Source organism: Hyaena hyaena, unplaced genomic scaffold (assembly GCF_003009895.1).
Source record: "Hyaena hyaena isolate Hyena2069 unplaced genomic scaffold, ASM300989v1 scaffold_17, whole genome shotgun sequence".
Lineage (NCBI taxonomy): Eukaryota > Metazoa > Chordata > Mammalia > Carnivora > Hyaenidae > Hyaena > Hyaena hyaena.
In genome coordinates, this window is record NW_024080648.1 from 6,456,650 (window position 1) to 6,471,635 (window position 14,986).

The window sequence follows — 14,986 nt, forward strand, 5'->3', positions numbered from 1 at the left end:
GGCAGGAAAAAAAAGAAATAATGGTGAAGTTGAAATAAATAAAATTTTAAAAACCCAGAAAAACACAAGATAAAAATCAATGAAATCAAAAGTCGATTTTTTGAAAAGCTCAACAAAATATAAATTCCTAAAAATCAGAAATGAAAGAGGGAAGGGGTGCCTGGGTGGCTCAGCTGATTAAGCAGCTGACTTGATTCCAGCTGGAGTCAGGATCCCAGGGTCGTGGGATCGAGCCATGCTATGGCCTCCACACTCAGTGTGGACCCTGCTGGAGTATCTCTCTCTTGCTCTCTCGTTCTCCCCTCTACCTCACCACCCTACTCTTGCTCTCTAGGGGGAAAAAAAAAAATGAAAGAGGGAAGGGATATCACTAATGACCTTAAAGAAGTCAAAGGCTTGCAAGGAAATACTTTTGAAAAACTTTAGACAATGTAGATAATGAAATGGACAAACTCCTAAAAAGATACAAGGCACCAAAATTAATTCAAGAAGATAACAGATAATCTGAATAGATTTATAAGAAGAATTTCTATAAGAACTTCCCACAAAGAAAAGCTCAGGCCCAAATGGCTTCACTAGTGAATTCTAGCACACATTTAAAGGGAAAATTGTATCAAACCTTCACAGACTCTACCAGAAAATAGTGGAAAAGGGAACACTTAACCTATCATTTTATGAGGCCATAAATACCCTCACTGGCATCCAAGAAAACTACAGACTATACCCCCATAAATATAAACACATAACTCCAGTACAAAATACTAGCTATCTGAATCCCAAAACAAATACAAAGGATTATATCCATCACAACCAAGTAGGAATTTTAAAATATAATTTATTGTCTTTTTTTTAATCTATTTCTGAGAGAGAGACAGACAGACAGACAGACAGCATGAGCAGGGGAGAGTCAGAGAGAGAGACAGAGATATAGAATCCGAAGCACACTCCAGGTTCTGTGCTGACAGCCAGCTCAGAGCCTGGAGCCTGTCTAAGGATTCTGTATCTCTCTCTCTCTCTCTCTGACCCTCCCCTGCTCACGCTGTCTCTCTGACTCTCAAAAATAAATAAAAAAACATTAAAAAAAAGAAAAAAGAAAACAATTTCACTCACAGTAATATTAAAAAAAATAATACTTAGGAATAAGTTTAACAAAGTAAGTTTAAGACTTATACATTAAAAACTACGGGGGCACGTGGGTGGCTCAGTCGGTCAAGCATCTGACTTCTCTGACTTCGGCTCAGGTCATGATCTCACGGTTCGTGAGTTTGAGCCCCACGTCAGGCTCTGTGCTGACAGCTCAGAGCCTGGAGCCTGCTTCAGATTCTGTGTCTCCCTCACTCTCTGCCCCTCCCACACTTGCATTTTCTCTCTTTTTCAAACAAATAAACATTAAGAAAATGGAAAAAGAAACCTACAAAACATTACCAAAGAAATTAAAAACCTAAATTGATGAAAAGATATCCATCTTCATTGACTGGAAGACTTAATATTGTTAAGATATCAATTCTCCCCAAACTGACTGAGAGATTCAATACAATCCCTATAAAAATCACAACTGGCTCTTTTACAGATAGGAATTAAGAAGGTGATCTTAAAATTTATTTGGAAATGCAAAGAATCCAGGAAAAAAACAAAACAATCTTGAAAAAGAACAAAAGTGAAGACTTCCACTCCCCTATTCCAATGCTACAACAATCAAGAGAGTATGGCATTAAGGATAGACACTGGAGTCAGTGGAACCAAACTGAGATTCTAGAACTAAATTCATTCATAGTCAATTGATAATCAATAAGGAGGCCAATGCAAGTCAGTGGGAAAAGAGAGTCATTTCAAGAAATGGCGTGAGGACAACTGAATAACCACATAAAAAAAGATGAAGTTAGACCCTTAAAGTAAACCACACACACAAAAAATCAACTCAAACATATCACAGACCTAAATGTAAGAGCTAAAACTATAAAACTCTTACAAGAAAACATAGGAGTAAATTTTCACAACTTTGGGTTAGGCAAAGATATCTTGTATATGATGAAGAATGCAAATGATACTGGATAAAGAAACTGTATTCAGAATCTATAAGGAACAATTACAAATCAATAGGAAGAAAACAATGAAACTTTTTTAAATGGGCTAAAAATTTTAATAGACATTTGTCCAAAGAAGACCCATGAACGGGCCAAAAAGCAAATGAAATGATGCTCCACATCATTAGTCATTAGGGAACTGCATATTAAAACCACAATGATACCATTTTACAACCACTAGAATGGCTATAATGAAACAGACAAGAAATAACAAATCTTAACAAGAATGAAAAAAAATAGAACCCTCATGTATTGATGGTAAGAATGTAAAATGGTACAGCTATTTTAGTAACTTCTTAAAAAGTTAAAAATAGGGGCGCCTAGGTGGCTCAGTTGGTTAAGCATCTGACTTCAGCTCAGGTCATGATCTCATGGTTTGTGGGTTTGAGCCCCGAGTTGGGCTCTGTGCTGACAGCCAGCTCAGAGCCTGGAGCCTGTTTCAGATTCTGTGTCTCCCTCTCTCTCTGACCCTCCCCTGCTCATGCTGTCTCTCTCTCAGAAATTTAAAACAAAAACAAAAAAAAAAAAGTTAAACATAAATTTACCACGTGACTCAGGAGGTTCTGCTCTTAGGTCCTCTATCCAAGAGAAAAAAACAAAAACAAGTCCACATAAAAGCTTGTACATCAATGTTCATAGCAGCACTATTTATAATAGCCAGTAATTGGAAATAACCCAAATGTCCATTAACTGATGAACAGATAAACAAACCATAGTACACCCATACAATGGTTTACTCTTCAGCAATAAAACGGAATCAAGTCCTAATACAATTCATGCTATCAATCAAGTACAATTCATGCTACAGATGGATGAATCCTGGACAAAATATCAGGAAGCTGAATGCCACAACAAATAAAAAGGATTATATACTAAGTAGGATTTATTCCAAGAATGCAAAGCTGATTTTATCTGAAAAATCAATAAATGTAATATGCCATGTTAAAACAAAAAGAACATTATCATCTCAATAAATGCTAAGTAGAAGAAGCCACACACTACAGGCCACTTGTACAATTCCATTTATATGAAATGTCCAGAAAAGGTAAATATATAGAGAAAGGAAGCTATTGGTTATCTGGGACTAGGGTGGGAACAAGAAGAGAATGGGCACAAAGGATCTTATGGGGGTGATAGAAATGTTCTAAAATTGAATTACATCAATAGTTGCACAATTCTCTAAATTTCCTAAAAATATTTTATTTATTTATTTTTTTTTATTTCTAGGAGAGAGAGAGAGAGAGACAGCGTGAGCAGTGTAGGGTCAGAGAGAGAGGGAGACACAGACTCTGAAATAGGCTCCAGGCTCTGAGCTGGCAGTCAGCACATAGCCCGACGCGGGGCTTGAATCCACGAACCGCGAGATCATGACCTAAGCGAAAGTCGGACGCTTAACCGACTAAGCCACCCAGGCGCCCCAAAATATTTTAATTATACATTTAAAATGAGTGAAATAGGGGCGCCTGGGTGGCTTGGTCAGTTAAGCAATCCAACTTCAGCTCAGATCATGATCTCACAGTCCATGAGCTCGAGCCCCACGTCAGGCTCTGTACAGACAGCTCAGAGCCTGGAGCCTACTTCAGATCCTGCGTGTCTCTCTGCCCCTCCCCCGCTAGCACGCACGCGCTCTCTCTCGCTCTCTCTCAAAAATAAAATAAAAACATTAAAAAAATTTTTTAATAAAATGAGTGAATTGGGGCGCCTGGGTGGCTTAGTCGGTTAAGCGTCCGACTTTCGCTTAGGTCATGATCTCGTGGTTCGTGGGTTCGAGCCCCGCATCGGGCTCTGTGCTGACTGCCAGCTCAGAGCCTGGAGCCTGTTTCAGTCTGTGACTCCCTCTCTCTCTGACCCTCCCCTGCTCACGCTGTCTCTCTCTCTCTCCTAGAAATAAATAAAAATTAAAAAAAAAATAAAAATAAAAAAATAAAATAAAAAGAGTGAATTATATGGTATATAAATTTAACTTCAAAGTTATTTTCTGAAAAGATAATAACCTAAATTCTAACTACAACACAAGACTATTAACATCTTAAGCAATACACTCTCTTATCATTGCATAATGTTGAACTAAAAAATGAACTTGCTGGGGTGCCAGTTAAGTGTCCAACTTTTGATTTCGGCTCCAGTCATGATGTTACAGTTCATGCCTGGGATTCTCTCTCTCTCCCTCTCTCTCTCTCTCCCTCTGCCCCCAGTGAACAAGTGCATGTACTTTCTCTCTCAAAAAAAAAAAAAAAACCTTAAAAAATGAACTTGCCATGATTCAATGGTTTCTTAAAAAACAATCCTAACAATCAATTTTACTGACCAGAATTTTGTTTAGAGCCTGATGATCCTCCATGTTCTAGCTTTGCTTTCTTCTTCTTTGATGATGACGATGACTCAGAAGATACTGAACGTTTTTCTACTACAGGAGTGGAGAGAGCTCGTTTTTTGAACAGCTCCCGTTCTCTCAACAGGCTTGGATCCATAATTCTGCAAAGATAAAAGTAAGTATCTTCAATACAGATTCACTCAAATCTATAGGCCAATCCACAGATCCCAAAAAGAATTACTTCCAAACAAAATTATCTTTTATTGTAAGTTCTCCAGCACGTTTTAATTCACTTATTCACTTAAAAATCTTTAATTAGTGCCAAGCACTGTGCTAGGCACAGAGAAATAGAATTGGGCTCTAAAGCTCTAGAACTGCATTGTCCAATATGATACCCACTAGTCACACGTGCTTATAGAATACTTGAAATGGGGCTAGAGTTGAGATGTACACACTAGATTTAAAAGATGTAGCACAAACAGAAGAACTTTTAAAATTACTGATGAGATTTTTTTTTAAGTTCATTTATGTATTTTGAGAGAGAGAGAGAGCGAGAGCACGCACATGAGCAGGGGATGGGCATGGAGAGAGGAAGAGAAAGAATCTCCGTGCTGACAGCACAGAGCCTGACACAGGGCTCAATCTCATGAACCCAGAAATCAGGAACTGAGCTGAAATCAAGAGCTGGACACTTAACCTACTAAGCCACCCAGACACCCTTCTGATGAGATGTTTTAGATTTATTACATGTTGGTGTGATAATATTTTAGATATCCTAGGTTAAATAAAATATTGAAACTAATTTCCCCCAACCATGTGTTCATCTCAATAAATGCAGAAGAAAGTACTTGGCAAAATAGAAAATCTGTTCAGGATAAAAACTCTCAACAAAGTGGGTTTAGAGGGAACATATCTCAACATAACATAATAAAGGTCAAAATGAAAAACTCAAAGCTAACATCATCCTCAATGGTAAAAGTGAGAACTTTTTCTCCAAGATCAAGAACAAGACAAGGATGTCTTACTCTCACCAGTTTTATTTAACACAGCAGTGGAAGTTCTAGATGAAGGAAACAGACAAGAAAAATAAAAAGCACCCAAACTTGTAATGAACATGTGAAACTGTCACTATTTCCAGAAGACATGATACTATATACAGAAAACCCTAAAGACTCCAGCAAAAAATTAGTAAGTGAATTCAGTGTAGTTGCAGGATACAAAATTAACATACAGAAATCTGTTCTGTTCCTATACACTAATAACAAATGAGCAGAAAGGGAAATTAAGAAAACAATCCCATTTACAACTGCACCAAAAAGGGGCGCCTGGGTGGCTTAGTCGGTTAAGCATCCGACTTTCGCTTAGGTCATGATCTCGCGGTTCATGGGTTCGGGCCCCGCGTCGGGCTCGGCTCTGTGCTGACTGCCAGCTCAGAGCCTGGAGCCTATTTCAGTCTGTGACTCCCTCTCTCTCTGACCCTCCCCTGCTCACGCTGTCTCTCTCTCTCTCTCTCTCCTAGAAATAAATTAAAAAAACATTAAAAAAAAAAAAGATACAACTGCACCAAAAAGAATTAAATAACCAGGAATAAATTTAACCAAGGAGATCAAAGACCTACATACACTCTGAAAACTACTGGACACTGATGAAAGAAACTAAAGATGAAACAAATAGATATTCTATGTTCATGGATTAAAAGAATATCGTTAAAATGTCCTTACTACCCAAAGCAATTTTCAGATTCAATGCAATCCCAATTAAAACACCAACAGCATTTTTCACAGAACTAGAAAATCCTAAAATCTGTACAGAACCACAAAAGACCCTGAATAGCCAAAAGAATCTTGAAAAAGGAACACAGAAACAGTGGAGGTATCATGATCCCAGATATCAAGATATACTACAAAGCTACAGTAATCAAACAGTATGGTGCTGACACAAAAAGAGACACATAGATCAACAGAACAGAAGAGAGAGGCCAAAAATAAACTGACTCTTACTGGTCAACGACTTCATGACAGAGGAGGCAAGAAAATACAATGGGAAAAAGAATCTTAAACAAATGGTGTTGGGAAAACTGGACTGCTATAGGCAAAAAAGAAACTGAACCACTTTCTTACACCATACACGAAAATAAACTCAAAATGGATTAAAGACCAAATGTGAGATCTAAAACCTTAAACTCCTAAAAGAAAATACAGATGGGGCGCTTGGGTGGCTCAGTTGGTTAAGCGTCCGACTTCAGCTCAGGTCATGATCTCATGGTTTGTGGGTTCGAGCCCCACATCGGGCTCTGTGCTGACAGCTAGCTCAGAGCCTGGAGCCTGTTTCAGATTCTGTGCCTCCCTTTCTCTCTGACCCTCCCCTGCTCACGCTGTCTCTCTCAAAAATAAATAAAACATTAAAAAAAATAAGAAAATACAGACAGACAGTAATCTGTCGGACACTGGCCTTAGCAACATTTTCTAGATATGTCTCCTCAGGCAAGGGAAACAAAAGCAAAAATAAACTATTGGGACTTCATCAAAACAAAAAGCTTGTGCACAGTAAAGGAAACCATCAACAAAAGAAAAAGCCTCCTGAATGGGAGAAGACCTTGCAAATGATGTATCTGATAAGGGATTAATATCCAAAATATATAAAGAACTTATATAATCTAACACACACACAAAAGAAACCACCCACAAATTCAATTAAAGATGCCTAGAGGACCTGAATAGACATTTTTCAAAGATGACATACAAATGGCCAACAGACACATGAAGAGATGCTTAACATTACTAATCATCAGGGAAATGCAAATCAAAACCACAATAAGATATCACCTCACACCAATCAGAACGGCTGTTATAAAAAAGACAAGAAATAACAAGTGCTGACAAGGATGTGGAGAAAAGGCAACCCTCATGCACTGCCAGCGGGAATGCAAACTGGTGCAGCCATTGTGGACTATATGTATTTATACATATGTGTCTACACACACATATATATGTGTCTACACACACACACATATATGTATACACACACGTGTCTACACACACATATATTTGTATACACACACACACACACACAATGGAATATTATCCATAAAAAAGAATGAGATCTTGCCGTCTGAGACAACAAGGTAGACCTAGAGGGTACTGTACTAAGCAAAATAAGCAGAGAGACAAATACTATATGATTTCATTTATACATGTCATCTAAAAAAACAAAACAAACAGACAAATACAGAGAACAAGCTGGCTGTTGCCAGAGGTTGCCAGAGGGGAGGTTAGTGGGGGGATGGGCAAAATAGTTTAAAGGGTATAAAAAGGTATAAACTTCCAGTTATTTTTTTTTTCAAACTTCCAGTTATAAAATAAGTATGTCACGGAGATGAAAAGTACAGCATTAGGGAATATACTCAATGCAATAATACTGCATGGTAACAAATGGTGGCTACACTTAACACAGAAAGCACTGAGTAATGTATATAACTGTTGAATCAGTACGTTGTATGCCTAGGGACACCCAGGTGGCTCAGTCAGTTCAGCATCCAACTCTTGGTTTCACCTCAGGTCATGATCTCATGGTTTCATGGGTTCGAGTCCCACATCAGGATCTGTGCTGGCAGGATGGAGCCTGCTTGGGATTCTCTCTCCTCCTCCTTTTCCCACTCATGCTGTCTCTCTCAAATAAATAATAAAGTAAAATAAAAACTTTAAAAAATATGTTGTACACCTAAAACTAACACTGTATGTCAATTATACTTTAATAAAAAATAAAGTATAAAATTTTAAAAATTAAAACATTTTATGGGCTACCAGTCAGTTAAGCATCCAACTCTTGTTTTCGGTTCAAGTCATGGTCTTACTGTTGGTAAGTTCAAGCCTGGATCAGCTCTGCACTAACCATGTGGAGGCTGCTTGGGATTCTCTCCTCTCTCTTCTCCTCCCCTGCAAGCATAAGCACGCTCTCTCCCTCTCTCTCAAAATAAACGTTTTTTAAAAAATAAAATTTTAAACTACATGTGTGGCACTCATTTGCAGCTCTCACTGTATTTCTATTGGACAACACTGCTCTAGAAACATCAGACTACTATGCAAAAATTAGGAGGCAGATACAGGTTCACTGAAAAAAAATAATCATTTTACTTATAAATGAAAAGCTGTCTTTTAAAACTGGTGAACTCTTGGGGCACCTGAGTGGCTCAGTGGGTTGAGCATCCGACTCTTGATTTCGGCTCAGGTCATGACCCCAGAGTTGTGGGATCAAGCTGAGTCACGCTCTGTGCTGATAGTGGAAGCTGTTTAAGATTCTTTCTCTTTCTCTCTCTCCCTCCGCCCCCTCTGCCCCACTCCACTGCTTGCTCACTCTCAAAAAAAAAAGGGGAGCCTGGATGGCTCAGTTGGCTAAGCATCTGACTTGATTTCCACTAAGGTCAAGATCGTCACAGTTCTCGAGTTCAAGCCCCACATCAGGCTCTGTGCTGACAGCGCAGATTCTGTCTCCTTCTCTCTGTGCCCAACCCTGCCTGTGCTAACAAATAAACATTCAAAAAATAATAATGATAAAGAAATTTTAAAAATTAAAATTAAAAAAGACCTGGTGAACTCTCTATCATTAAGTGATAAAAAGGCTGGATTTATAATGTGTTAGAAATATAAACAGAAAATTCTTGATTTAGAGGGAGGTGAGAGTAGACCTCTTTTGTTCCCCACACCCCCCACCCCCACCCCCATTCTTAAATTCCAGAACCCTAAGCAACTTTAGTACAACCAGGGAAGCCACAGATCATTCAACAAGGTTTTTTCTTTTTTTAAATATTTTTGAGTGAGACACAGCACAAGCAGGGGAGCACCAGAGAGGGAGCCACAGAATCCAAAGCAGGCTCCTGGCTCCAGCTCTCAGCACAGAGCCCAACACGGGACTTGAACCCACGAACCGCGAGGTCATTACTGAGCTGAAACCAAGAGTTGGCCACTTAAGCGAATGAGCAACCCCTGTGCCTCACAAATATTTAAAAATGTTCCTCTCTACTCACCAAACTCCACACCCAAAAAACAAACAACCCAGTAAAGAAATGGGCAGAAGATACGAACAGACACTTCTCCAAAGAGGACATCCAGATGGCCAACAAACATATGAAACGATGCTCAGCATCCCTCCTCATCAGGGAAATACAAATCAAAACCACACTGAGATACCACCTCACACCAGTCAGAGTAGCTAAAATGAGCAAATCAGAGAACACGAGATGCTGGCGAGGATGTGGAGAAACGGGCACCTTGCTACACTGTTGGTGGGAGTGTAAACTGGTACAGCCCCTCTGGAAAACAGTGTGGAGGTTCCTCAAAAAATTAACAATAGAACTCCCCTATGACCCAGCAATAGCACTGCTAGGAATGTACCCAAGGGATATAGAAATGCTGAGGCATAGGAGCACATGTACCCCAATGTTCATAGCAGCACTCTCCACAATAGCCAAAACATGGAAAGAGCCTAAGTGTCCATCAAAGGACAAATGGATCAAGAAGATGTGGTTTATCTACACCATGGAATACTCCATGGCAATGAGAAACAATGAAATCTGGCCATGTGTAGCAACATGGATGGACCTTGAGGGTGTTATGCTGAGTGAAATAAGTCAGGCAGAGAAGGACAAATACCATATGTTTGCATGTATAGGAGGATTAGGAGGAACTTAACAGAGGAGCAAGGGGGAGAAGAAGGGGGGAAATGGTGGGGGAAAGGGAGAGAGGCAAACCATGAGAGACTCTTGAATGCTGACAAAAACTGAGAACTGATGGATGTAGGGAGGAGGGGGGATGGGCATGGAGGAGGGCACTCGTAGGGATGAGCACTGGGTGTTATGTGGAAACTAATTTGACAATAAATTATTTGTTAAAAAAAAAAAATGCTCCTCTCCTCAGGCACCTGGGTGGCTCACTGAGTAAGCTGTCCACTCTTGGTTTCAGCTCAGGTCATGATATCACCATTCGTGGGTTCAAGACCCATGTCAGGCTCTGTAGACCCTGTTTGGGATTCTCTCTCTCCCTGCCCCTCCCTCACTTTTGCTCTGTCTCTCAGAATAAATAAATAAACTTAAAAAAAACTTTAGGGGCGCCTGGGTGGCTCAGTCGGTTAAGCGTCTGACTTCGGCTCAGGTCATGGTCTCATGGTTTGTGGGTTCAAGCCCTGCGTCGGGCTCTGTGCTGACAGCTAGCTGTCTCTCTCTCTCAGAAATAAATAAAACATTAAAAAATAATTTTTTTTTTTTAACTTTTAAGGGTGCCTGGGCGGCTCAGTCAGTTAAGAGTCCAACTTCGGCTCAGGTCATGATCATGGCTCATAAGTTCAAGTCCCTCATCGGGATCTCTGCTGTCAATGCAAAGCTCTCTTCTGATCCTTTGCCGCCTGTCACCCCCTCTGCCCCTCCACAGCTCATGCTCTCCCACTCTCAAAAATAAATAAACATAAAAAAATAATTTAAAAAATGAAAATCTCAATTTGTCAAAAAATGTTCTTCTAAATAACAAAAAAAAATTGTTTTTCTCTCTTTTACAGTCCAGTAACTGCACTACTCGGTATTTACCCAAAGAATACAAAAATTCTAATTTGAAAAGATATCATCCCTAGTTTTTTGCAGCATTATTTACAACAGTCAAATTCTGGAAGCAGCCCAAATGTCCATTGGTAGATGAATGGATTAAGATGTGGTATATATAATATATATACATATATACACAATGGAATTTATTTTATTCACCCATAAAAAATAATGAAATATTGCCATTTGCAACAACATGATGGATCTAGAGAGTATAATGCTAAGCAAAACAAGCCATCCAGAGAAAGACAAATGTATGATTTCACTCATGTGTGGAATTTAAGAAACAAAATAAACTGAGGGTGGGGGGAGAAGACAACCCAAAAAAGACTCTTAACTATAGAGAACAGATGGTTACCAGACGTGAGGTGGGTGGGGGATGGGTAAAACAGAGAAGGGAATTAAGAGTATACTTTTTTTAAGTTTATTTATTTTGAGAGAGTGCAAGTGAAAGCAGGGAGGGGGCAGAGAGAGAGAGGAGAGGGAGAGAATCCCAAGCAGGCTCTGTGTGTTGTCGGCACCGAGCCTGATGTGAGGCTCAAACCCACAAACCGCGAGATCATGACCTGAAAACAAGAGCCACATGCTCAACCACCTGAGCCACCCAGGCGCCCCAAAGGTACACTTATGTTGATGAGCATGGATTAATATATGGAACTGGTGAATCATTATATTGTACACCTGAAACTAATGTAACATTATATGTTAACTATACTGGAATTGAAAATTAAAAAAAAAAAGCTCCTCTCTTCAGACCCATAAGCACAGAATAAACTTATAGTTGCCAAAGGAGGGGGAGATGGAAGATATGGAAATGGGCAAAATGGGTGAAAGGGAGTGGACTATACAGGCCTCCAGTTACAGAATGAATAAATCACCGGGATGAAAGGTTTAGCACAGGGAAGAGAGTCAATGGTACTATAACAGCACTGTATAGGGACAGACGGTAGCCTCACTTCTGGTGAGCACAGCATAAGGCAGAGTTGTAAAAATCACTATTATACTAGAAACTAATGTAACATTGTGTGTCAATTATACTTCTATGAAGAAAAAAAGTTCTTCTCTTGTTTGAACTCTCCTAGAACACCATGGAAAGTCTAAGCACACATTCTGACCATGTAAATGATTTCTGCATTCTTTGTAAGTAGGGAAGGAAGGTCTGGGAGGAAAAAGATTGTAACTTAATTTTGAAAGCCTTCATGCACCACATAGCTCAATAAATATTTGTTAAATGAATAACGAACACAAAAACATCTTTAAATTGCTCTAGTGTCATTACAGGTTTCACAGGCCTTTATTAAATGTCTTGCGTTTGTGACTTCAAGCTTTGTGTATTTGTCTTGTGTTTGCAGACTCCCAAGCTTTGAAGGGTTCTAGAAGGTAAATCCTTGCCTTCAAATAGCTGAAGCTGAAGAACAAGAAAGAATTGAGCACCTCACTTAAAAAGCAATGTATAAAATGTGACTCAGAGTACTAAAAGTTAAAAATGTAAGCACTGATAAGAAATAATCAGAGTAAACTACCTGAATGAGAGTCACAGGCACTGGAATCCAAGACCTGACTTCTCTCCTCATTTTTTTTTTTTTTTATTTTTATTTTTCTAGGGGAGAGAGAGAGAGACAGCGTGAGCAGGGGAGGGTCAGAGAGAGGGAGTCACAGACTGACACAGGCTCCAGGCTCTGAGCTGGCAGTCAGTACAGAGCCCGACGCGGGGCTCGAACCCACGAACCGCGAGATCACGACCTGAGCGAAAGTCAGACGCTTAACCGACTAAGCCACCCAGGCGCCCCTTCTCTCCTCAGTTCTAATCTCTAACTGCTACATGACCCTGGGCCATACACTAGGGCGAGCTAAATCCAATTTTATCATAAGCAAAAATGAAGACACTACCAATATTGTCTACATCTAGCCCAACTTTAAAATGAGACAATGTGAAAAGCATTTTTTAAAATAACAAAGCAGTACAAATACATGTTATCTCAGTGTTACTATTTTGAGTTGGATCTAAAAAAATAATAATAATAGTAATAATGGTTATACCAGGGTGAAGAAGGTAGGAAACAGGCTTGAGGGGAGGGAAAGTGCTGGAGAAAAAAGAAAGGAGAAATCACAAGGGATAAAGTGGAGGCAACCAGCCTAAAGCAGGAAATATGTATGGGTGTTTATTTCACCTTGTAAAGGCAGGTAATTAAACGGGGCTATTAATCACGATTTTAACACAGACTTAAATTTTAAAAAGCCTTACAGTTTACAAAAACTGTAAATGTTCACTGCGTTTGGGCCTTGCAACTCTATGAGACCATACGTATTAGTTTTACTCCTTGTTTTAATATGTGAAATCTGAAGTGAAGAGGGACAGTTAAGGTCCACACAGCTGTAAGTACCTAGGCCGGGACCCGAATACCCTGGCTCCTAAATCAAAGGCGTCTTACTCCAGACCTGAAATGCTGGTAAAGGCCTCTAAAACAAAGGCGACCTGTGTGATACGGGTACCCGTTCAATGGCACCTAGACCGAAAGGTTTAATGTCTCTTTCTCACCACCGCATGCTCCACCTAACTTTTCCTTTTTTTCCCCAAACGACTCAAAAACTGTGTCCTGCTTCACACACACTACTAACCTGTGTGGTCGACAGGATAAATCACCCATTTCCCCTAACAACAACAACAACAACAACAAATCATCAGCACAAGTGTTCCTCCATGCATGATCACTGAGAAGCCAAAACTTAAATCAAAATCTTCTGGCTCGAAATCACACGTTCTTTCCACTGTATCGTTCGATTTGGGTCAACCTTTCTACTTTTCCTCTCTTTTGCTTCTTTCCCTGCGTAAACCTCAGAGCTGCGCCTGGCACCTAAGATTACTGCTACGGAACAGTCCGCAACGTAAGGAAAGAGACTGCTCTCCCCTCTTAAACGCCAGGAATGCCGGGCGGACAAAAAGGTAACGTAGTGTTTGGATTTGGAATATCTCTTTAGGCTTTGCAGACAACTATAATAACTGAAGTTTAGGAATCATTACAAACCAAGTCTCCAAAAGGCAGCTTAAAAATAATTGTATAGATGCATCTAAATCACAGCCTGTGGCTGGACACCGCGGTTCCCCAAACTCCACACGCGTTTCGTTCAGCTACTGCTAACGTAAAGTCGGAAGCAAGAAAGAGACACAATCAGTTCTCCGACTGCCGATTTCCTCTCTTTCCAACCCAAAAGTTTGCTCAATGGACCTCCGGCCTAAAAAGACAATGCTCCCAAGAAGTTGTTCCTGGGTTTAGTGTTTCGCGCAGAGAACCGCAGCCCCAGCCTCCCGAGAGACGGAAGACAAGCTCGCCGCTCGGGAGGACGCGGTCCCGAGGAACAACAGGCCGGGGCGCCGCTCCCCTCACCCGGCGGCCGCGGCCCCTACCTGAGCGAGGAGGGCCACCCCACGCGACCGGCCGCCGCCTCCCAGCGCCGCCACCTAGACCAGCCGCCCACGCCCGCGTGGCCACCGCTTCCTGCTCCTCGTCAGCGCCCCCGCCTGCCCGCACGCACGCCCAGCGCAGCCCCGCCAGGCCGGGGTCTCCGCACTGGCGGCGGCGGCGGCAGCGGCGGCGGCGGCGGCTGCTAAGGCAGCGCGACTCGGCCCCGGGCTCCGCCCGCCACTTCCTGATCAGGCTACTAGGAGCTCAGTCCCGGCAGGCACCGCGGCGCCCCCGCCGCCAAGAACGCGCGTGCGTCGTCACGTGCCCCGACTAGAGTACCGAGGGAGGGGACTCAGCAGGCTGGGGAGTCCTGGGTTCCTAAGACAGCTGAGGGGCGAGGGGGGCGGGGCGGAGGAAGAGACCTAGGTGGCCTGAGAGGAGCCGTAGCTAAAGGAAGACAATCTTTCCTCTGCAGAAGTTTAAAGCTACCAGATGCCCCTCACTCGTGCTCTGGAATCCGTTTTAACCCAAGTGGCGATGCGACCTTTCAAGTTCTTGAGTAACGACCAGGTGTTTTGTACTTTTCATCAACTGC

General features: G+C 41.2%; 1 protein-coding gene and 1 non-coding gene across 2 annotated transcripts in view; both read right to left on the bottom strand.

Moving 5' to 3' along the window:
- The window catches only part of GTF2E2 (general transcription factor IIE subunit 2), a 77,205-nt gene extending 62,582 nt beyond the window's left edge, over positions 1–14,623 (bottom strand). The window contains exons 1-2 of the mRNA XM_039220706.1: positions 14,394–14,623; positions 4,393–4,559 (exon numbers count right to left, since the gene is read on the bottom strand). Of these exons, the coding sequence (XP_039076637.1) occupies positions 4,393–4,555 (163 nt within the window). The 5' untranslated portion in view covers positions 4,556–4,559; positions 14,394–14,623. The remainder of the gene's footprint in view (positions 1–4,392; positions 4,560–14,393) is intronic.
- TRNAE-UUC lies at positions 12,688–12,772 on the bottom strand. The gene has a single exon. It is a non-coding gene; the product is annotated as a tRNA-Glu (tRNA).
- Positions 14,624–14,986: the final 363 nt, after the last annotated feature.